Source organism: Merops nubicus, unplaced genomic scaffold (genome assembly GCF_000691845.1).
Source record: "Merops nubicus isolate BGI_N331 unplaced genomic scaffold, ASM69184v1 scaffold2650, whole genome shotgun sequence".
Classification (NCBI taxonomy): Eukaryota; Metazoa; Chordata; class Aves; order Coraciiformes; family Meropidae; genus Merops; species Merops nubicus.
Genome location: NW_008580794.1, coordinates 6,410 through 29,053, shown reverse-complemented (window position 1 = coordinate 29,053; position 22,644 = coordinate 6,410). Strand labels below are relative to the sequence as shown.

At 38.8% G+C, this 22,644-nt stretch overlaps 1 protein-coding gene across 1 annotated transcript in view; it reads left to right on the top strand.

Moving 5' to 3' along the window:
• The first annotated feature begins 3,653 nt into the window (after window positions 1–3,653).
• Window positions 3,654–22,644, top strand: part of RSPRY1 (ring finger and SPRY domain containing 1) — a 23,157-nt gene continuing 4,166 nt past the window's right edge. Inside the window, exons 1-11 of the mRNA XM_008939444.1 lie at window positions 3,654–4,000; window positions 7,983–8,035; window positions 9,554–9,666; window positions 12,556–12,682; window positions 14,075–14,133; window positions 14,477–14,543; window positions 15,253–15,384; window positions 16,531–16,646; window positions 17,424–17,567; window positions 20,342–20,453; window positions 21,461–21,563. Coding sequence (XP_008937692.1) covers window positions 3,654–4,000; window positions 7,983–8,035; window positions 9,554–9,666; window positions 12,556–12,682; window positions 14,075–14,133; window positions 14,477–14,543; window positions 15,253–15,384; window positions 16,531–16,646; window positions 17,424–17,567; window positions 20,342–20,453; window positions 21,461–21,563 — 1,373 coding nt within the window. The remainder of the gene's footprint in view (window positions 4,001–7,982; window positions 8,036–9,553; window positions 9,667–12,555; window positions 12,683–14,074; window positions 14,134–14,476; window positions 14,544–15,252; window positions 15,385–16,530; window positions 16,647–17,423; window positions 17,568–20,341; window positions 20,454–21,460; window positions 21,564–22,644) is intronic.

Genomic DNA, 22,644 nt, shown 5'->3' with positions numbered 1-22,644 from the left:
AGAGAACCACTACGCTTTGGTTAACAATTGGTCATGGCCTTACAATGGAAGACTGCTAAATTTTAAAAGCAATTCCAGAGGCTCTAAGCTGTAACTATTGAAACAGAATTGAAATGGATTATGAAAGATTAGTTCTTTTCCCTAGTTGTGTTTTAACAGCAAAACAAATGTGGTCTTTGTCTCGGGAGACTGAGCTATTGATTTTTGGATGACTGCACAGGGAAAGAACCTATTTGTATGTTACCATGTGCTTGTTGTTGTGCCCAGCTTTAAGTATCTGCTGCCAGGTAGGACAAGAGGCTTATATTGGCCTATCTCAATACTGTTGTTGTGATAGTCTTGTTGCTCCCCTTGATTATTTTATTTCTTTTAGACAAAGACTTTAAAAATGCAGTTTTTCTTTTATTTCCATGGTATTTGCATGCAGTCTGTTAAGTATTTTTGGAATTTAAAAAGCCATATTTTTGTGCCCGTGTTCTGTTGAGAGCAGGGATTTGCAAAAATTAGAGTTTGAAGTTCAATTTCCAAATTTTTTTTTTTCCATCTCAGCATGCAGAGATTGTTACCTCTTATTGAAACAATAAGGTACTTCATCCTTCGTGATGTGTAAAATCCCATATTCATTAAGGTTGGAAAAGACCTCTAAGTCACTCTCTTCACTTGCACCTCCCTTCTCTGCTGTGTCCTTGTGCCATCCTGTGACTGACCTGAAGTTTGATGTCTCCATCCTCTCAGGCAGCAAGTGAGCGAGTTGAGATGGCCCCTTGCTAACTCTGAAGTCGCAGTTCACTACTAATGTTGTAAATCTGTCCTTAGAAAATATGCCAGCCCAGATACAATCTACTGCATTGCTGTTTTTAAAAGACTTTTCTTAAAAAGCTTTTCCTTTGCACTTCAGAACCTCTCTTCATGCATTCATGCTCTGTACAGACAAGCTGGTTTGTGAAGCGGTTCTGTGGCAATCTTTTCTTCTACATCAAATTCCTAATTATTTAACCTTTCAGTTTGTGCGAGGCTTGACAATGAGCCTGTACATGATGGTAAGCAACAGCCAAGTGAATGCTGTTAAACTTGTCTCTTTACTAAATAAGGGGAGTTTACCCCATCATTTCTCTCTTCCCTTTATCTACTCATCTTTTATAGTGTACTTGCTTTTATTTTGTGATGTCCCTACTTCAGGATGACCTAGAGCAGATATTATTGCTTCCATTCTTCGTCATGTAAGCAGTAACTTGGAGAGGAGCCGGTCACTGCTCTGCACGTGGTGTTTTGAATAGCAAGGCTATAAAAACAGACTGGGTTTTCTGTAGCTCTGTCTAGTCCTAAAGCTGGTAGGTGGCAAACTGGTTTTTGAAGCCTTGAGAGGATTTCTTCCATGAAGGCTGAATGTAGCTGAAAATTACAGTGTGGCCTGATGTCATGATGGGGGTAGGGAGGAGGTGGATATGTCTACTTTAGAGGCAGTTTCCAAGTGAATTGTTCTCTCTTTTCCATCTGTATTCAGGAACACCTGAGTGTAACTCCCAAAAGTGAATGCAGAGGCAGCCATAATGACTCCCTGCCCACGATAAAGGCTCTCGGAGTGCTGCTTTTCCAGATCCCGTGGCGGCTGTGCCCTGCAGAAGTACAGTCCACTTCTGTTACAGCACTCTGAGCAAGCCCAACTGTTCCTGAACCAAGCGTACTAAGGGTGAGTTAATCATGATCACTTGGTTTTAATCATGCTTTAAGGTGTCAGCTAGAAAAATATAGGTTTCATACCTTGACTTATGTCTTTTTTAATCCTGACTTATATCTATTTTTGTTTCCTTAGGTAGGTTCCCTCTTACTGATAATCCCTGAAATACAGCTTTTCCATATTTGTTTTGATGATATGGTAGATTAATTGTGTTAATGTTTTCATAAGTTACAGAACAGCCTAATTCGGATTCTAAATCTGTAACAGTTTTACGTTTTAGGGATTATTTTACTAAAATACCCTTAAATAATCTAGATTCATAACTATGTGCACATTTTTCCCTTTGGAAGACTTGTTTTGCACTTAACATAATTAGTTCTTTTAAAAAAAATTAAAAAAAAAAGAAACAACCCATCCCCAGCAACCTTTTAAAGTTGTTTGAACCAGTTGTGATCTTACACAATTCTGTTTAAGATCTGTGCAATCTGTATAGGCACCCTCACTTCCACTTTTTTGACTTCCTGACTGAGAAAAGAACAGCTGTGTCAGTTCGGATGGAAGGACTCCTGAGCCTGGTGGCCCACCTCTTATCGTGGTCACACTGTTCAGAGTAAGGCAAGCACGTTGTGATACTGAAACCCTTTTAATGATCTGTGGTTTAGGAATTTCTTGAAGTCAGGATCTTGTATTTTGCAATTAATGTCCCTTGAGGGATTTTTTTTTTTTTTCCTAGCTAGCCTTCAGTTGCTTTCTTAATATTGAACTCTTCACTGCACTAGAAGATAATGTCCTTCTAACTACAGAAGAGTCTGTGATAATTTATTTGCTGTGCTCTTCCAGTGATACTGGTACTTCCAGAGATTTGCTCATATGACCAGTGTCTGGCTTCCCAAATAATGTTATGATCTTGTCCCAAATGCAGCCAGCAATTGCACAGTTGCCAGTTGGCTCCCATGGTAAGGGGCCTTCTGTATTTGAAAGGTGACAACTGTCTTTGACTTTCTTTTAGTTTTATGGTGCTGCTTGTCTGCTGTTAAATAGATTATTTACTAATTGTAGACTGGTAATAACCTGTTACCAGATATTCACGACAACTTCAAGCTTAGATGGTAAATGAGATTCTTAAGTCTAAACACATGTTATTCTTTTTAAAGTTACTTATTTATTCTGTTTATTTAGATTTGTAGGAATTAAAATGGCACCTTTCTCTTTATTTCAGGGTTGGTACTTGGTGCTTCTTTGGATGAGAATCCAGCTGATGTTGGCACATTCCAAAAAGGTGTGTTTGTGTGCAGATGGACTAACCAGTTTGCTTTTAAATCTGTTGTTTGTTGAGGTAGGCCATAAGTGTAAGATGAGTTCTTTGCAATTTTGGCTATTCTGTAGAGTCTGTCTGGAAATCATACTGAATATTCCTGATGTGAAACAAGACCCTTCAATGTACAGCCTTTATTTGGGTGGCCTAAGCCACCTGTCTCTATACAGGATAAAGAATAAATGAAAATTGTTTGTTAGTACTTAAAGGGTTACAGTGTGCTAGGCTTAGGGACAAAGTTGTTTCTCTACATCCAAGAACTATGTAAGAATTGGAAAATAATTAGTGTAGAAGGGAATGGTATGTAGGCAAGAGCTACTTACTCATTGAACTTCCTCCTCCTCCTCCTCTTCCTTCCTTTCCCTCTCCCTACAATAGGCTTCAGGTACAAACCTTGTGCTTCCTAGGGACTTAATCCAACAAGACCGATTCTGTTTACTAAAATAGGAGTAATTCTGTTATTCATTAGAAGTGGTAACACTGACTCTTGTTCTGGGTTTGCTTTTTCAGACCTCCTTCTGGATGACCAATGTGTATTTTAACTGATTGTATCAGAAACTAAGTCACCAACTTCCCATTCATTCCAGCTGGTAGCAACGCTTAGAATGCAAACACCCCACAATTCAGGATCATACAAACATTACCCATAAAACTTTCTAGATGATTGTAGTTGCTTTGGTTGTGTTCTATGCTAGCAGAAGCCTCTTCCAAGGTTTACTGTTGACTCTAGAGCACTACATTCCCCATTTACTGGGAGCCTTGGGGGCTAGCAATATGGGAAACTCGTGTGTTTGCCGCGATGACAGTGGAGCAGAAGACAATGTGGAATCTCAGAGTCGCCAAATGGAGAACAGTAGAGTACATGTACCTGAAGCAAGAAGCCACCCAAGGGACCCTGTCCGTCCACCCAGGAGGGGTCGAGGGCCTCATGAACCAAGGAGGAAAAAACAGAATGTGGATGGGCTAGTTCTTGACACACTGGCTGTAATTCGGACGTTGGTAGATAAGTAAGTACCTCCTGAAGGAATAATTCAACGTGAATGAAAATGTTCTTGTCTTCTCTCAAACTGTGGCTCCATCCTCTCACCGATCTACACCTGACCCTCCCTGAAGCAGCTGCGTGTTTCCATCTGGAGACTTAGGAGAGGAGCACCTTTCCTAGGTAACAGAAGTAGCTCCTGAGTGAGTGCCCAGGTACAGACTCTTCCAGGAGTTGAGGAGCTTTCTCACAGTTCCTGTATGGGCCTACGCCCAGGTGGCATGAGGAGTGTGCTCAGTGTTTCTTACCTGGCATAGATACACAGTTTAGGAAGCAATGAACACTCCAGAGTTTGGGAACTTCTGTCCTAAAAATTGGTTGCTGTGCAAGTTTTCTGTTTTCAGGCTGTATTTACTTCTTTGGAAATGGTTAAGAAAAACTTGAGAGCTTTGATCTTTGTTAGTCTGTGTAAACAGACTGAGGGTTTTTTTTCCAGTGAAGTCCAACTCCTTTTTAAAGACTTTTTTAAGCATTTTGTGACTCTTCAGCTCATGATCCCAGTATTTCATTCCTTGCATGCTCAAAGCATTCGTTAAGGGTGTGGGGTATATTTATGGATTCATCCTTATTTTTGGTTTTGTTTTGCTTTCTACAAAGCTTTAAAAGGACTTTTAAAACGATGGGTTCAGTTAGCACATCACCTTTTAGGTTAAGTGAATGATAGGAACTGGAAAGACCAAAACAGAAGGAAGACCACTATTCCTAACTTTACAGCTGGGATTTGAACTCAAGGTGGATGAGGCTCAGGATAAGCCTTGATTCACATACCTGCATCATTACTCTGGAGTGTGCAGGCAGAGGAGGAGTTTGCCTTCCTTCTGTAAAATGGAAATACCAGGACATTTTTTTTTTCTGAACATTTAAATCTAAGGTGTTTTTTAAACAGGTTTTATTATGAGGTCTGTCTTCAAATAATTAGGTTAAATTCATGGCAAACTTCTTAAAAGTCTGTTCTTAACTTAACTTGCCTTCCCCTTTTCCCTAAGAGCAGCTTTTTAAGCTCTTTCACAACACTTCTGTGCAAAGCTGATCCTGTTCCTTTGGGTCTTGCAATTGATTTTGTAATCTTGTAGGCACTTTCATATGCTACTGGGTGAAAATAAGCACGGTTATTTCAGTGACACTAGAGCCCTGTTTCTGGCAAATTCCTGAAGCTACTTTATTTTATATTTTTATACAGACTCTGGTGAAATACTTTTCTTACTCATAATCACATAGATTGGAAGGGACCTCTTGAAGTTTGTCTACTCCAGCTTTCTGCTTAAAACCCAGGTCTAACAAGAGCAGGTGACTTGGGGTTTTAACCAGTCAAGTGCTGAATATCTACAGAATATAGAGATCTTTCACCTAGCGTTTGACCACCCCCATAGTTTAAATAAGTAAATATTTTTAGAAGCTGGGATTTCCCATGTCCAACACGTGCCTGTTGCCTCCTGTTGGTGTGCACTTCCGAGCAGAGCCTGGCTCTGTCCTCTCTGCTAACGTAGCTACAGACCTCTTAGCTGCTGCTTGTATGTCACATTCTTTAGCCCTCAGCCATCCTGGAAGCCTTCTGCTTCTTGTCCTGGGGAGCCCAAAAGCAAGCTGTACTCATATACTGGTTTCCTTTGGTTATTCACTTAAGGCAGCTGATAAGACACAGCCAGTTTTATAACACCGCTAAATACCACAAGCTCTTGCAATAACACAAAGACCTATGGCTACAAATAATGGAAGGGTCTGTACACGAGGCAAACTATCTAAATGTGTGAAAGAAGTTTAAGGAGCCTTTCTGCTAGACTTGAAGCTAATGATAGCACTTTCCAGATTAATAGGAATGCTCACTTGGAGGAAAAAAAAACCCTAATGTGTTGGGAAATACTGGGTTTCAGTGTGAGAGACTGTAGGAATAAGTTTGTTCTGTTATGACCTGTTCGTCCTAGAATTGTGATGGTTTTATTTTTTAAATTTTTTTTAACTTTTGAAAGCAACACAACTGAAGGAAATGGTAGGGAAGCTGACAAGTCTCTTTTCATGACAAAAAGTGCATAAGAATAAAGTCAAACTAAAATGGAACCACATAACAGCAGACTGGAAATACGGACTTCAGTGTGATAGTAGAGCCTTAAAGAGAACCCTGTGTCTGACAGTTTTTTTTTTTTTCCCAAACTCTATACTGAAAGTTAATACTTGGAACACTGAGATGAATTGTAAGTTAAGTTGTTACACTGTGATCTGCAATGAACAATTGCTTTCCCTGTTCGCTATTTGTTTTGGTTTTTTTTGTTGAATTTTTTTGTTTGGTTTTCTCAAAGTACAGACCTAAAACATCTCATGACTGCTTTTTCCTCTCATATCTAGCAATGTCTCCTTTCTAGAAGGAAATGTTAACTCATTTAATTTCCTTGACTCAGAAGGATAAAGGTTTTCTGAGTTTATATAAAGCGTTACTTTGCAACTGAAGAATTTAGCAAAATGGCTGTTTTGTTTCCAAATGAGGAAGGTGTGTGCTGGAGGGAATGTCTGGATATTAAGTGGTTAAAATGGCAAATCAGTGGGACAGGACTTTGTTCAGCACCACTTCTGCAAACACCTGCTACCCGTGACAGAATCGGGTATGATAAATCATACATGTATCTTGCTGATAAAAAATTCAACTTTTTTTTCTATCATAGCCTTTACTTGTACCTAAGGAAAAAAAATTTTTTTTTTTTCTTTTAAACTTTACATCCTTTCTCTTGAAGTAATTCTGCTTGCAGTATTGCATCTCTTTTCCTTCTGGGGAGATTAGTTTCCAGAAGAAAGGCAAAGAGATGCTTGGAGAAAAAAAAAAAAAAAAAAAAAAAAAAAAAAAAAAAAAAAAAAAAAAAAAACTACTGTTTGTTTCAAATGTTACAACAATATAAAAATGTGTTAAGCTTCACTCTATAATTTTCTTGTGGAAATATTTAAGAATGTGGTTTTTTTTTTTTTTTTTAAGAAAAACGTTTTTTTTTTTTCAGTCAGAACTGAGATTTTTCTGTTCTCCTATAGTTAATCCCTCCAAAGTAGGTAGCTTTATTAGCTGCATGATTAATCTGTGTTGAAGTTTCCTAAAATTCATCTGTATTTCACATTTCCAATTTCATTTCAGAGCTGTGTGATAGAAAATAAATGTAACATGTATCACCCTAAGGCTTGGGGTTAGTTGCAGTGCCTAAGAAGCACTGAATAAAGCATTTAGGACATGCTGCTGCAGAAGCCTTTGCTGGACCTGGAAGTGCTTACTGAACAGGATTTTGAGATCTTGCCTTAGGTACTTCCAACAGCAGTGCCTGCACTGTTAAGCAGGCTTGGCCATAGCTTCTTGTCCTTGTTCCAGCAAACCAGGTTGAGGAACTGATTTAATTAAACTTTTTATGTTTTTTATATTGGAAAGAGGATTGGGTTAAATATCTTCTGTTAAACAGCCTTCACTATTCTTAGAGCTCTTCTTAATGAGTTTGAAGTCTATGGGTACTGTTGGGTGGCTTGCCTTTCAGTTGTGTTTGTTTTTGTTTGGGTTTGGGTTTTTTTTTTTCTTAATGTTTAGCAGAGAATTGAGAATTTCTGGGGGAAAAAAATACCCGTGTTTAAGCTACGAACCTTGTGCACTGCTCTAGGTTCACTTCATGATCTCTGACTTACAGTCTTTTGTTAAGTATTCCCTGCTAATGAACAGCTCTAAGCCAAAGCATTATATACAGCTTTTAGAAATGCAGATATGGATCATCATTTAGTTTACCAGCTATTGTAGACAGGCACATGTTGACTTTGAGCCAGAGAAAGGCTCAAATTCCATCTGTTTGAGATTTGAAAGTGGCATTAGCAGCCTATGTAACTTCCTTTTGTTAAATACCAACTGGATTCATTTTCTGTTTGTGTATTGTCATTTTATTCAGTGTGTTACATTGATTGCATATAAATTTTGACCTGTGTGATATCTCTTTCAGTGACCAGGAGCCTCCTTATTCAATGATCACGTTGCATGAAATGGCAGAAACAGGTATCAAGGCACCGTGGTGGGAATTTCAGTTGTGATTCCAAAGCAAAGAACAAAACCAAACCAAACCCCTTTTCTTTGCAAATTAAAATCCATGCTAGCAGTGTCTGTTACGACTTGCTGTAGCTGTGGGAATATGTGGTCCAAAACACAGTTCTGCCCTTCTTGATGCTTCACTGAGCTCATTGCATCTGCTGGAGTTTTTAAATCTATGAAACTCCCCATGTCAGCTCTCCAGAAGCAGCCAATGGATGGCCACAAACACATGGTAATGACATTAACCTGTAAGCCGCAAGGAATGTCCCTGTGCAGTAAGGCAGAAACCAACCATATATGTATGTAGACATGATTTAAACCCACGTGCTCCAGTTTTGGCAAATAGGACATTCCTTTTGGTTTTGCTGTCCTTAGACCTCTGCTTTATTGATCTAGTTGTTCCAATCCTGTCCCCAAGTACTCCTGCAAGATAAGCTGTGTTTATGCAAGGGCTGTTTTGTCTTTGTTACAATACGAGAAATTCTCCCAGTACAAGATCTCCACTAAATTTCTGGTTTATGTGAATTTTTGTCTCTCTTAGTAGAGTTGGTACTGGCCTTAGGAAATGTATTTCTATATCAAAATTAATGAAACAACCTGATAAGATATTACAGCAATTCAGTACAATGTTTTTTGAGGGAATCATAGAATCATTTTGGTTGGAAAAGACCTTTAAAATCATAGTCAATCAAATTGTGCTAACAAAACTCAATCCCCAGTGTGTTATTTATCTTTACTTGTAATTTTTGAAGGGAGCACTGAATCTCTCCAACCTCACTGCAGATACGGACTCTGCCTTTAGTTTCCACTTCTAAGAGAAAGCACTTTCTTGTAAATATAAATCTGCTTACTTTAGTAGCTTAAGGTGTCAATTTAGTAGTTCAACAGCACGGATTGTTTACTTGCAAGTAGAAGCCTTTGTCTAATCATTAAACAGAGAGAGCTGTTCCTTATGAAAGCAAATTTCCTTTAGAAGACCAGGCATGGGACAAGCTAATGTAGTTCTCTGAGGCCCATGTTACCTGAGGGAACTCAAGAAGAGTGCTCTGACTCTGGCTAGAAGAAATATTTCTTCAGTGTTGTGGATGCAGAATTTAACACTTAAGAGCTGGCATTAAACACTGAATTTTTGAGAATCACACTGGAACAAAGTGCCTGTCCATACTGGTCATGAGTGTTCCTTCCTAATACTGCTGGGAACTGAAGGCTGCTCTGGCCTGGGCAAGAGTGTTCTCCAACAACAGAGACATTTGTCATTACTCAAGCTGCTGTAATTTTTTTCTCGTTGAATTGAAACTTCTAAACTACTGCAAACTAAGACATTGATCTAAAAAGTAAACTGCTTGGTGTTTTTTCTTTTTCCTGGTATCTGTAAACTCATTGGGTAGTTTTGAGGATTTTTCAATTTACATTTATGGATATATTTTGAACACTTGAGAACTGCAGTGTTAATTCTGAGCGTTACTTCTGTTTTGTGGTTGACAGATGAAGGCTGGTTGGAAGTTGTCCAGTCTTTAATTAGAGTTATTCCATTAGAAGATCCTCTGGGGCCAGCTGTTATAACACTGCTACTGGACGAGTGTCCGCTGCCAACAAAAGTGAGTCTAAAGCATATGTATTATCTGTGGCTGAATTTCAGTTATTCTGGGTTGCCACACCCATGATAACTTCTGGGTGGGTTTCACCAATGATGCAAGGCTGTCAGCTCCTCAGAAAACTGGGTGTAACTTCCAACCTTGAGTAATTTGTGGAGACTTGGCATCTATTGAGATTTAACGCTAGAAACACTGTAGGGAGCTTGGAGCAGAGGGGAACTAAATCTATCCCATGGTGAAGAACAAGAGGCTGTTGGTCTTTAGCTGCTTTTCTTGCTCTCCTGTCCTGCCATGTGGTCCCTGCATGCTGTGCTGCGAGGGTGCACAAATGCTGCAAAAGAAGCTCTGCTTCATTCTCGAGTTGTGAAAGCTGCAAACTTATAAGTCCCTAATGAGTTTTTTCCTGCCCTGCACATAAGGAATGCAACATGTGCATGTGAATTTAAAATAATCTTTTTAACTATGAAATATCTAGATACAGTTTAGGTAAATATGAATACTTCTTTTTACTGACCTGTTCTTTGCATGGAAAGATGACCTGACGTTGAGGTGTTCGTACGACGTTGGCTCTTGCTAAAACACCTGCACTAAGTACTTTAAAGATGCTAACAATTATTGAATCTCTTTAAACGTGGTGATTGTTCAGAGACCTTGTCTGTCTCTGGATGTTTGTCATGATCTCATTTCATCAGAAACTGATGATGACATCATTGTAGCTTTCGTTTATTGATCTACTTCTTATGCTGCCACTTTTAGTTTTTAGTTTGCATTGTTAGGGATATAAAAAGCTGGCAACTTTTTATCATACATAATTGGGTGAGTGGCAGGAGAGTTAGTTGAGCTCTCTAACTACACAGTGATTTTTTTTTTTTCCTCTAGCCTATTTATTTAAAGTCGTCTGAGACTCTGGACAAGTTCAATGTTGTATGACAGCTGTCACATAGATGATTTTGAAAACAAAGCTAAAACTAGATATTTTGCCTGCTTTGAAAAAAAAAAATAAAGGAGGGAATGGAGACCACTGTGAATGCACCATATGAAGAGTTATTTGGGGATTTTTTTTTTTTTGTTATACAATGTACTTAGAATCCTAGCATGTTTTAGGCTGAAGGGACCTCTAGAGCTCATCTGGTCCAACCTCCCAACACAAGCAGGGACATATCTACCTAGGTCAGGTCACTGAAGGCCCTGTTAAGTCTGACCTTGAATGACTCCAGGACTGGGGCCTCCACTACCTCTCTGGGCATCCCATCCCAATCATCTATTACTCTTATATTAAAGAATTTTTTTTCTAGTGTCGAGTCTAAATCTGTCCTTTCCTAGTTTAAAACAATCACTCCTTGTCCTACCATTACAAACTGTTTTGAATAGACCTTCCCCCCCTTTCAATTACTGGAAGGTCACTATAAGGTCACCCCAGAGCCTTCTCCAGGCTGAACAGCCCCAACTCCCTCAGCCTGTCCTCATAGGAGAGGTGCTCCAATCCCTTGGTCATTCTGGTGGCCCTCCTCTGGACTCAAGGACTACATCCTTCTTGTGCTGGGGGCTCCAGAGCTGGACACAGGACTCCCAGTGAGGACTCATCAGGGCAGAGCAGCAAGGCAGAATCACTTCTGTGACAGCTGGAGAAGAGCAACAGGCTGTATTTAGTTTTCTGTTATTGTAGGCTATAGAGTCCATAAAGTTAAAATGGCAGTACAGTAAACTATTTATTCTGTAAAATCTTTATTTAACTCAAAGTAGTTGATCTTTGTGACAGTTCTAAGAGTGGCTAAAAGCAGTGTCAGAGTATGTCAGGAGTCTAATTTTAGTGAGGCTTTTCCATCCCAAGTCTGTGGCTTAGTCATCCTTCCTTCTTTCTCTGTTCTTTCCCATTAGTGTCAGTCCTGTTCATAAGTTCTTATTTTGTGGCTTTTCTTTTGGGAACATACTTTTCACCATCATCTCTGTACAAACCTCAGACTCCAGCATAGTAAACTGAACTGAGGGTGGCTGTAGAACACAGTTCAAAAAAATCTGTATATTCAGCTTGAGCAGTACTTGTTTTTTTTCTTCAAATGGCCTACTGATGATTTCAGTATGAGGATTCTTCTGTTTTAATTAGATCCTAGCTTGAGATTGTGCTCTTTCATTCTGAATCAACTGAAACTGTCATGAAGTCTGGAAAGTTGAGGGGGTTTTGGAACTTTGTGGGGTGGGGTTCTCCTTGTGGGATGACTTGTTCTAGATTAACCCCTAAGTACTCTGAAAATGGAGATTATGCTCTAGATCTAACTTGAATTTTATCCATGCAATAATGCCTGAATGAAGCAAGTCAAAGCATGGCACTTTAGATTTGTAATCATCATTGGTTACTTCCTAAACTAGTGTGATTATAGAAAGCCTTTTATTCTCTCAAGAATACCATTTATGACATCCTGTAAAGCTGGCAGCATCCTAAATTTAGGATGGGGATGTGGGCTCTTTTTTGGGGCACAGCTCTTTGGTTCTGAATTCTAAAGTCTGAACCAGCCCTTTTCTTTTGGAAAGGGTTTGAGTTTTAGGAGACATATTAGATGGCAGTAAAGCTGTATGTGTGATTGGTGGCGTTTGCCTTTGTCTGCTAATCTAGTTCCTGTTGTTGGAGGAGGTACCTCACTTATATATGTCCTGAAGTGTCCTGAGTTGTTAATCACAACAATGACCAACCATCTACTGGTGGTTTAAAGTTATAGCTCCTGGGCATGTTGAACTCTTCTTCCCATCCGTTCTTTATTATCTTCGTATCTTAGAAGATAACCATCCCTTGCTGACTTTACTAATATAGTGTAAGAATTTGTGTACTATATTGAGTTAGGGGAAAAACTGTATCTGTCAGTAATGTTGAAGAGACTCCTGACTTTTCTTTTTCAGGATGCGTTACAGAAGTTAATTGAAATATTAAACTTAAGTGGGGCTGCTGCTTGCCGGGATGCTTGTCACCCTGCCAAACACCGGAACACAACCGCAGTGCTGGGCTGCTTAGCAGAGAAGTTAGCAGGTAAAGCCCTGGGCTTCTTCTGAAAGCTTGCCTTGGGCTCACTGAGGCACTTCCTGCTTTTGCATCCATGATGCAGACTAGTCCAGAAAGGTTTTCTTAGAGCTTGAATAAAGTTCTGCGTTGAGGGGGGACCTTGTGTGACAATCTACTTCTTAAAGAAAATGTTGGATGCTCACTAGCTTGGGTCTGAATGAGCCATTCACAATCCCAGATACTTAGATCAAATGCTTCTGATACATGGTTAGCGACTGTGGATCAGTGTTTGTTCATGGTATTGCCCTGGCACTGGTAATCTGGGTTCTCTGCTGTGTGTGGATTACTGAGAACATGGAGTTCTTCAGTCAGTATGCAGGAGTATCAAATTAGTAGTCGTGGGGGCTGTATAGAAACAAAAAAAGGTGCTGTATCTGCTAAACATGTATTGCTCTGTTGTAGCGTGCTGAAAAGATTCTCTTTTTTGTATTACTTAAAAGAAAACTGAGGTTCTGTTTTAAGGTAACTTTTTGTATATAACTTTTTATTCCCTGTTATTCCCCCTGCTGGAAACTGATGAGTACGTTTCCTTTCTGATGATGGTTTGGTTTGTACCTATTTTTTTTTTGCTCCTTTTCTGAAAGCAAATAAGAAAAGGAGGAAAAAGTGATTGTCTGGTATCCCCTAATAGTTATTAAAAATAATTTAAATATTTCTGTAAAAACAGAAAGGTAAAGAACAAGGACAGGAAGATTTTTGTACTATAATTTTTCTACCCTTTTAGACAAAGTCAGTGAGGTGCTGTGTCCACTTTCATCTTAGTGGACATGTCTGATTGTATAAGTTCAGGCAGCAAATATGTTACTGCCATGTCTGAACCCACTGCAATCTGTTAAGAGTTCATAGAAGCCAGAGTTTTATGCCTTTTTATCTGTCTTGATCAAGCAGGCAGTATTTCAGGGCTTTTTTTTTTTTTTTTTTGATTCACTGCTTGCCATAGTGCTGCTGCAAATTGTATAAGTAACTATCTATTAGGTTGTATTAGATGCTCAGTTCTGCTTAATTTGGGCTACTGATAAATGGAACTGGACTCTGGAAGTAAAGGGGAGCCAGACTCTTCTCAAAAGTAGTGACCATAAAAATGCTAAGTGGAGGCTGGTGGAGCCTTCAAAATCTCAGAAGTGTGGCTAGAACTCTGTACCTATTTACAGCAGGTAAACTGAATGTTTGTCACTTGCCTGTAACTGTGTAATTATTGAATGTATAGCAAATACTTGACTGGGTACAATGATCACTGGTCTGATTATAGCTCTGCTTTTCTGCGAAGGTCTTAAATGTTCTTTAATTTGTTGCCTTGTGTTTAAAACATCTATGCAAAGATGATTATGGTGATGGATTTAATTTTTAATGTTCTTGTAGGTCCTGCAAGCATAGGCTTACTCAGCCCAGGCATATTGGAATATTTACTTCACAGCTTGGTAAGTGCCTTTGATCTTTTTGTTTGTATCCATACATATCAATTATAATGCAATTTTTAATTGTGAAAAGTTAGTCATGTTTTGTAAATATTGGTAACATATGTTGTAGAAAGCTGAGATTCTAGAGAGACTGGGGGATCTCCATCCTTGGAGATCATCAGGAGTCAATAGGATATGGCACTGAGCAGCCTGATTTACTCAAACCAGCTCTCTCTGGGCAGGTGGACTAGAGAAGCTTTGGAGGTCCCTTTCAGGCTAAAGCATTCTGTCACAGACTAACAGCTTTTCCTATCCATCTGTTCTGGGTATTTATTAAATAACTTTTCTTACTGCCCACGTTTAGAACTTCCAGTCCCATCCTACAGTGATGCTTTTTGCACTAATAGCGCTGGAGAAGTTTGCACAAACAAGTAAGTATTAGCCTTCTCTTTACAATCATACTATGGTTTCTGCTGCACAATTGTCACTTGCTTCACCTGATAGCACTTGTAAGCATGAGAGACTCAATTGGTGGAAACACAGATATAGAAGAGAAATGTTTGTCCACTTACAGGCAAAAAGAAATATTTATTGCTTAAATGACATCCCTTTACCCCTCAAAACCCTTGCGATGTTTCCTGAAACTCAGTGCAGTTATTCCCAGTTAGAAATTGCTGTAAAAGGACTTATGACATGAGGCCTTTGTCAGTGAAAATTAGATGAACAGCTGTGATTAGGTCTTTGCAGGCAGGAAAAAATGTTTATTGCTTTAATGCTGCTCTCACCTGCAAACCCTTAGGAGCTTTTCTGAAATTTAGGACTTCTCAGCTTAGAAATACCTACATAAAGACCTATGAGTGAGACCTTTGCCACTTGAAAAGAAATAAATGTGTATTAGAGAGGTGGAGAACAGCCGTGAACTAACAGTCCCTTGATGATGCAGCTCTGTGCTGAGAAGTTGTGTATTTAAGTGTTAATGTCATAGCTACTTGGGGAAAGAATTTCATGGTGTTTGTTATACTGAGGTTTAAAGAGGTGATGGGGTGTGGGGAGTTCTGATGCATTTGTAGAATGATGCTATTTTTGACTAAACTTATCCCTAGTTTATAGCAAGTATTCTTTTTTGCTCTAAAATTGCAGGTGAAAATAAAATGACAGTTTCTGAATCGTGCATTAGTGACCAACTGATCTTGCTGGAGAAGTGGACAGATAATCCAGACTATTTAAAACGCCAGGTTGGATTCTGTGCACAGTGGAGTTTAGACAACCTGTGTAGGTATAACAAAGGGATAGATAACTTTTAGTAGTAATGACTTCTCCAGAGTGATGGAGGACGCTTTGTGTTTGTTTTGTGTAAGCACTTAGTGTAAATGTACCTGACTGCATTTGTAATTGCTGTCCTTTGCAGTGTTGGGGGGAAGCATATAAACGCGGTGTAATTGCATGGAAAGGAAATTTTGGCAAGGAAAATGTTTGTGGAAGGAAGTGGTTTACACTCTGCAAGTTGGAGCTCAATGAGAGCTCTTCTTTGCACAGTTTCCTGTAATCTATGCTTCAGGAGATGTGCTGAGTAATAGTGCAGCTCTGTCTCTCTGTGCAACAACTGACATGTTGGTCATGGTGACAGTCGCTATTGTGATCATACTCCAGCACTGCACAGTCTCAAAAGAACTGTTAGTCTTTTTAAAATATACATACAGTTCAGTGATCAAAAGTGAAAAGTGTGACAAAGCACTTCACTAGATCTGTTCTTTTGGATGACTAACAATCAGCCAATTCGCTTCTTTAGTTGTGATTTTGAGCGTGCAGCAGCTCTAAGAAACTTGTCATTTCAAAGGTCTTTTAGATAATTTGGGGTAAAAGGTCTTGTTGGGCTTTATGGGGCCCTAGGCAGCTTATGGAAGGCCAATGTCAATTGTGTTTAGTAAAAATTTCTATAGTTGTTGTAGCAAGTCTGGGATATATGAAGAGTCCTAAGGTGAGACTCAGCTGAAGCTCACCACCTCCCTGAAAATGAGAGGGTAAAAAACTTCAAATCCTTGTTTTCCCATTCTTCCCCATCCCCAAAATCTTTTCCACTGTGATGAATCAGAAAAACTCTGCATGACTGAATATACAAAAGCAATGGGTAAATCCTGAAACAGTGGCTTCTTGGTGTGAAGTTGGGTGCCTTACGTTTGCCTGTGCATTTCCTGAAAGTAGTAATTAGCTTGTAGGAGCTCTACTCAGTTCTCATGTTTAGAAGATGGTGAACTCAGTGTATTGGAAGTGATCCTGTTTTCTTTCGGGCAAAATGTCAATACTTTGTTCAGTTATGCCAAAAACGAACTGGATCCTAGAGAGATTGATTGTCACTGTGTGAAATGTTGAAAATAGTTTTGCTGCAGCAGCAATTATAAAACTGGTGCTATTTTGCAGTTTTAAAAGAAGGCAGGCAGTTTACATATGAGAAGGTTGACTTGACCAACATTAGGGCTATGCTGAACAGCAACGATGTCAGTGAATACCTGAAGATCTCACCACATGGATTAGAGGTAGGATATTGCTTCATGATTTCAGCCTATAAAAGGAGTCTGAAGGAGGCAAATTCTAACAACATGTTTGCTACTCTCTCCTGTGATTTCCTAGAACGAATCAGTTCTCTGCCAGCTTTGTACAGAAAATTTCCTTTGTCAGTGGGTTGTAACATCACTACACTGATCTCAGTTGTAGAAATGTTCACACTGAAGTGACACCTATATCTGCCTCGAAACTTCAGGAAAATGAGGAAGATGCTTAAGCTGGGTTTTCACTCATTTTGACTAAAATTGTTCACACAGTATAATTCCTATTTGTTTGTCCTGTCTAGTCTTGAAAAGCCCATAGCAGTAGGATTTTTGTCTCAGCTGCTCTGTTGTTTTTTTTTTTCTACCTCTGTTTACTTTTTTCAAAAAATTTGACTACTTACACATGAGTTTCCATGAATTAACACTGAATACCTCTGTCCTTCATACCAGAAGTCAGCTAACAGCCAGTAACGTAGGTCTTCCTATCTTTGTTGTCTTAGATTTTAAATCTTTAAACTGACTTTGACAGCTTTCTACTGTATTTTTTTTTTTTCCTCTGTGGTTTACCACTAAACAATTTTCAGTCTTGCCTACTCACTATTTTGTGTGACAATTATTGCTATAAAGACAGGTAATTTTCTGTCTGAAGTGCTTCTAAAATTACATTGGTATATTCTTGCATGCAAGAAACTCGATCCAGGAAAGAAAGGGGCTTGTTTGAATGCTAATTTTGTAGAAACTTAATTTTGATTTTGGTTTTGGTAGGCTCGATGTGATGCGTCATCCTTTGAAAGTGTTAGATGTACGTTCTGCGTCGACTCTGGAGTATGGTACTATGAAGTTACAGTCATTACTTCGGGAGTGATGCAGATAGGATGGGCTACCAAAGACAGCAAATTTCTCAACCATGTGAGTACATCTACTGTTATCTAGCTGAAGATGTAATTTCAGTATTTTTCTACTTAACAACATTTATAAAAATAGCTCTGGTTATCCTGTGCTAGTACCTGAGCACATGTGTGTTCCCTTTATTTTTTCTGTGCTTTTGTGAAGCTATTTTTGCTGAACTTCATGACACAAGCAAAGACCGTATTGTCCTTGTTCAGTCTGGCACTGTTCACACACGTCTTGTGTAGCTGCTAGCAGTTACAGCTTCTTACCTACTTGCTGCTGTCTGGAAGCTACAACAAAATTATTTCTTACTTGTGGCTTAGTCTGTTCTTGCAAATGTAGACAGCAGCGGTTACTGTCTGTTTTTTGAAGTAATTGCTCAGTAGGAACATGCAGATGATCGTGCACTCTTTTGCACAGGTCACCAAGCAGCTGTTTCATTGCTTTCTTTAACGGACTTCCCAATTCAATTAACTTTCACAAGGGAAATAATTATTTAAAGTCACTCTAGGATAGCATAATATCATTTGATCTACTGTTGTGGCTTGGCTATGCAACAGTTTTTTTAATTATAAATAAGATCTTACAAAAAGATTAAACCTTATTGCCTTTATTCTGATAATATAGAATAAGTACACAGTCCTATTTTATAGCTTGCTTTGCTCTTACTCTCATCCAGGTAACTTAGTATCTTATTCTTATTTCTAAGTAGTATTCTTCTTCCTACTATTTAACTTTTTGAAGTTTGTACTTCCTAGCATTAAAGCAAAATGTGCTGTATACATGTGAAGTCCAAACCTATACCCAAAGAATAATGTCAAGGTTATCAGAGCTGTAACTAGACTTCTTTCTTCTTAAATCCTCACCTTAATTTATTAGGGCTGTTGTAAATGCAGCATGCTGTAGCATACTTTGCTTCAACGTTTCCATAATCCTAAGAAAGCATACTGATTAGTACCCAAAAAGTTTGGCTGCATCAGGTTAGAGAAGACTCTATCAGCCTTCCAAATTTAGCACAAAAGATGTGTATGGCCTAGCCTACCACCACTGACCAGAATGGAAATGGGATTTTACTTTAACACTTCTGGCTGAGCTTGAGTAAGAAATGTACCTGTAGCTCTTCTTTACTGTTGTAATTGCATGGTGTCCTGTTCCTACTGGGAATTTAATTTAGCAGAATTGTACATATCTGTATATTTAGTGTAGAGATAAGCAGTGAAAACTGCTCATTTCTGATTATTATAAAAAAATGTATTCTGCAGCCGAGTGAAATTCAGAAGCTATTATGAAGACAGGCCAAATACAGATGTATTTATACATGTGAGTAAATATTGATGGTAGGAAGTTTGAGGGAAGTACATCAAGGAGATCAAACGAACAGCAGTAGCAAGAAACCCAACAGGAACAGGGAAGTAGCTTTTCTCACCATTTATCTTAAATCTTCCTTAAACTTCTTGCTCTGTTTCTTCTAATTATTCATGTAAATAGAATTGGCCTCTGCTGCTGTATAACGTGCATGTCTGTGTCACATCCAAAATCCAGTCCAACGTTTCTAGCATGGAATTGCAAGTGCAATTTACGTTTAAAACAAACAAAACAAAGAAACAAACATAGCACATGCACACCCCTTCCCCACCCCCTCCCAAAAAAGCTACAAAACCACAAGTAAACAAAAACAGTGCACAGGCATTGCAGATGTTAGTTGTAATGGCAACTGTTTGAAATAAAAGGCCATGTGTCTGCCTTTAGACTAAGAGGCTTAAAAGATTTTTCCCACTTACTGCTAAGGCATTTGGTGTATCTGCATTTTTCTGCCTGTGCTTCCTGTACAAGGTATGAAATGGGAGATGTCACAGGTCTGAGCAGGATGATTTTTCTGTTGCTGCAATTGTGTTGCTGGTGGCTAAATGCTACTGTTATTTCAGTTCATCAACTTACCTAACTGAAACACAAAGGGTATTATCTGTTGGGTGTGTCAAACAGTCATCAGAGTAGCCATATGCTCTTTATTTACAGCATCTGTAACAAAAGGACTAGTCCTAAATATGACATTAAACACCCATTAGCTGGGCTTAGCTATAATTTGGGACATGGGAGGCTTGTGTAATCAGATGCTGTCTAGTACTTGCACTCCAGACCAACCATGCTGAGCAAGAGGAAATTATCTTCTTCCTTAATGCTTTTGCATTTCACCTTCGGGCTCTGCTACGTGACAGATTCTCCTCCAGCTCTGAAACTTTTTAGTTTTGCATTTGTCTTAAACCTTGGGATGATTGCTTCATAAGCTTTTCAACAAATTGAGAGAGGATGGCAATGAGAGGAACACGATATGCAACAAGTACAGTAAAGGGACTATGGGTTTGTTCTCTTTCTGTGTACTGTGTGTTCTGGTGGTGCTTGGATATCTTGTGGGAGAAGGTATTACAACTCTGATCCCGGGACTTTAACATCAGAGAGCGGTTACGCTGCTGTGCTGACTTTTTAAGATGCAAAAAGCTATTTAGTTACTAGCCTTCTGATTTTAAAATATTGTAACATGTAGGAGTGATTTGAGCACACACAGAATGAAGAACCTATATAGGAGACAATAACACAATATACACTTTTCTCCCTCTCAACAAATTCCTTTTGGTGTGAAAATGAAGCTAAGACTAGTTTTAAAAGAATTGTCTTTGTGGGGATGGGAGAAACCTTTCTGCTCTTGGATTATGGTTCAGCTGAGTCAAAGTAAACCTTAGCCCTTCTGTGTGAGGAACAGCTGCAGACTGAAATACTTTATTCTTTTTCTAAAGGAAGGTTATGGCATTGGGGACGATGAATACTCCTGTGCATATGATGGCTGCCGGCAGCTGATTTGGTATAATGCCAGAAGTAAACCACATTCACATCCCTGTTGGAAAGAAGGTATTCAGTCCAACTTCTGCTGTTTACCCCAACCAGATTTCTGCACAGGACTATTTTTCCTTTTGCAGGTGTCTAGAAAACAGTTTGTGAGGGGGTGCGAACAGGGCACTGCCTAATCCCAATGGTACTAAAGGTTTGATAATTATTGTGCCCTTACTTGTATTTGCATTTTTGTAAACTTATTTACATTGTATTAAATGTACAAAAAGGGCACTGCACTCTTTTTTTGCAGTCTGCGTGAAGAGATTCTTGTTGCTTTCCTGTGAAAATAAATGCTTTTTCTTTTCACAGGCAGAGTACAAATCATTGCACCAATGAATGTTGCTGGACACTTTATCATAACACTTATTCTTAGATGTTTGTAAACCTACAAACAGGGTTGAAATGTTCCTTTCTGGGATGAAAAAGTTATTTTAGAGAAGTGGAAAAAAAAAAACAATCTAAGTCAGAGATCAAGGCTAAGGGGAAGTTGTACTATCTTGGATAACTAATTGGACAGCAAAATTCTGTTCTTGATCCCAGCTTTGAAATCTTGGTTGGCATCTGTGCATGCCATGCTTCTGTGAACTGCTCTGGTTTCTTAAGATTTTAAAAATTTCTCCCAAGGATGGCTAAATTAAAACTTCTCTTAAAAATAAGCACGTGCACAAGAATGTTAGAAACTTGAACTTTGGCAAGTGCGTGTTCTGAGGAATCTTCAGTAGTGTAAAACAGCCAAGAAGAGACAAAGTGCATTTTTTTTTATGGCTTTGGCATATACTCTGCAATAGTTCTACAACTAAGTAGTATCAGTGCCCTGGTGATTAATTTTTATTTTTTTTTTTGTGGTTTTCTCCTTTTTTGTTTTTCTTCCATTACTGTCCATATCAATATTTCTTCCTTTACGCTTTTGCAAACTTCCTTTTAGGTGAGAGCTCATAGTGAGCTATGTGTTACTTAATAACTGTTTCAGCTCTTGGTGTTTAACAAAAGTAAAATCTTTAAATTGCCTTTGTTTTGCATGTAAGGAGACACAATAGGATTTCTACTAGACTTGCAAGAAAAGCAAATGATCTTCTATTTAAATGGAAACCAGCTTCCTGCTGAGAAGCAAGTATTTTCATCTGCTGTGTAAGTATGTGCTCATTTGGAAAGACAGTGACCTGCATAGATTATGGTTTTAATTACACAAAGTGTTTCCAATTTGAGTTGTAAATTCATATTTGCTTATCTGAAACCATCATTAAGCAGGTTGCCCATCTGAAAGTTGTTAGAAATCAGTGAGAAGGATGTAATTTTACAGGTGGATTTCAGGGTTCAAAAATAAATACTTTGGATCTTGGGGGTCAGACTCAATGATCTCTGGAGGTCCCTTCCAACCCCTAACATTCTGTGATTCTGTGACTTGCCACACAGGTAGGTTCAGCTTGATGGTTTTTACTGTTAAACTAGCACAGCACTGAAAGACAGTAAAGCTATAGCAAAGATGAACAAATTTCTAATAGTGCTTGAGGATTTTTTGTTTTGTTTTGTTTTAAAAAGCAAAGCCTCAGGCCTGTAAATGCTGAAGGGTGCATATTAACTTTCTGCTTCAATGGGGCCAGTTCCTGTAGTAGCATATTGAATGTTCATGGAAGGACATCTCTTGGGTAGCATTATAGAAGGGTGTTAGGCTTGTTGTGCCAGCTCTGTTAAAATTAGCATGTGGCTAATTCCTCTGACTGTCAGGGAAAAGTTCAGCCTTTTAGTTCTGAAAAGGAGCTGGTGTGATACATGAGAGAGGAGCTCTGCACTTCAATTAAACATGGTAGTACCTTGTAAATGAATACTACTATACTAATAATTTCGTTCATATTTTCTCCTCAAAATGAAATTCAAGATGCAATCAAAAGAGTAGTTCAAAGTGTTGCAGAGTGTCTTGTCCATTGAGCTCACAGTACTCTCTTCTTTGTGTGCACTATGTAATTTATATACTCAACAGATTCTGTTACTTGGTTAGAATTTGGGGTCAACTTGGGTCCTTTTCAGTGAATAAAACTGAAAGAGGTGATAGCTGTAGTGTTTTTACAAGGTGTGTGTGTGGCTTTGAAGAAGACAGCTGTCCTGAGGTAATTTTGTAGGGACAAGGAGCAACAGATGGGTGCTGGGCTAAGAGAACTCAGACCTGGATTCATCCTGCATGTGTCCCTCACAGCAAGCATACAAAAGCTGA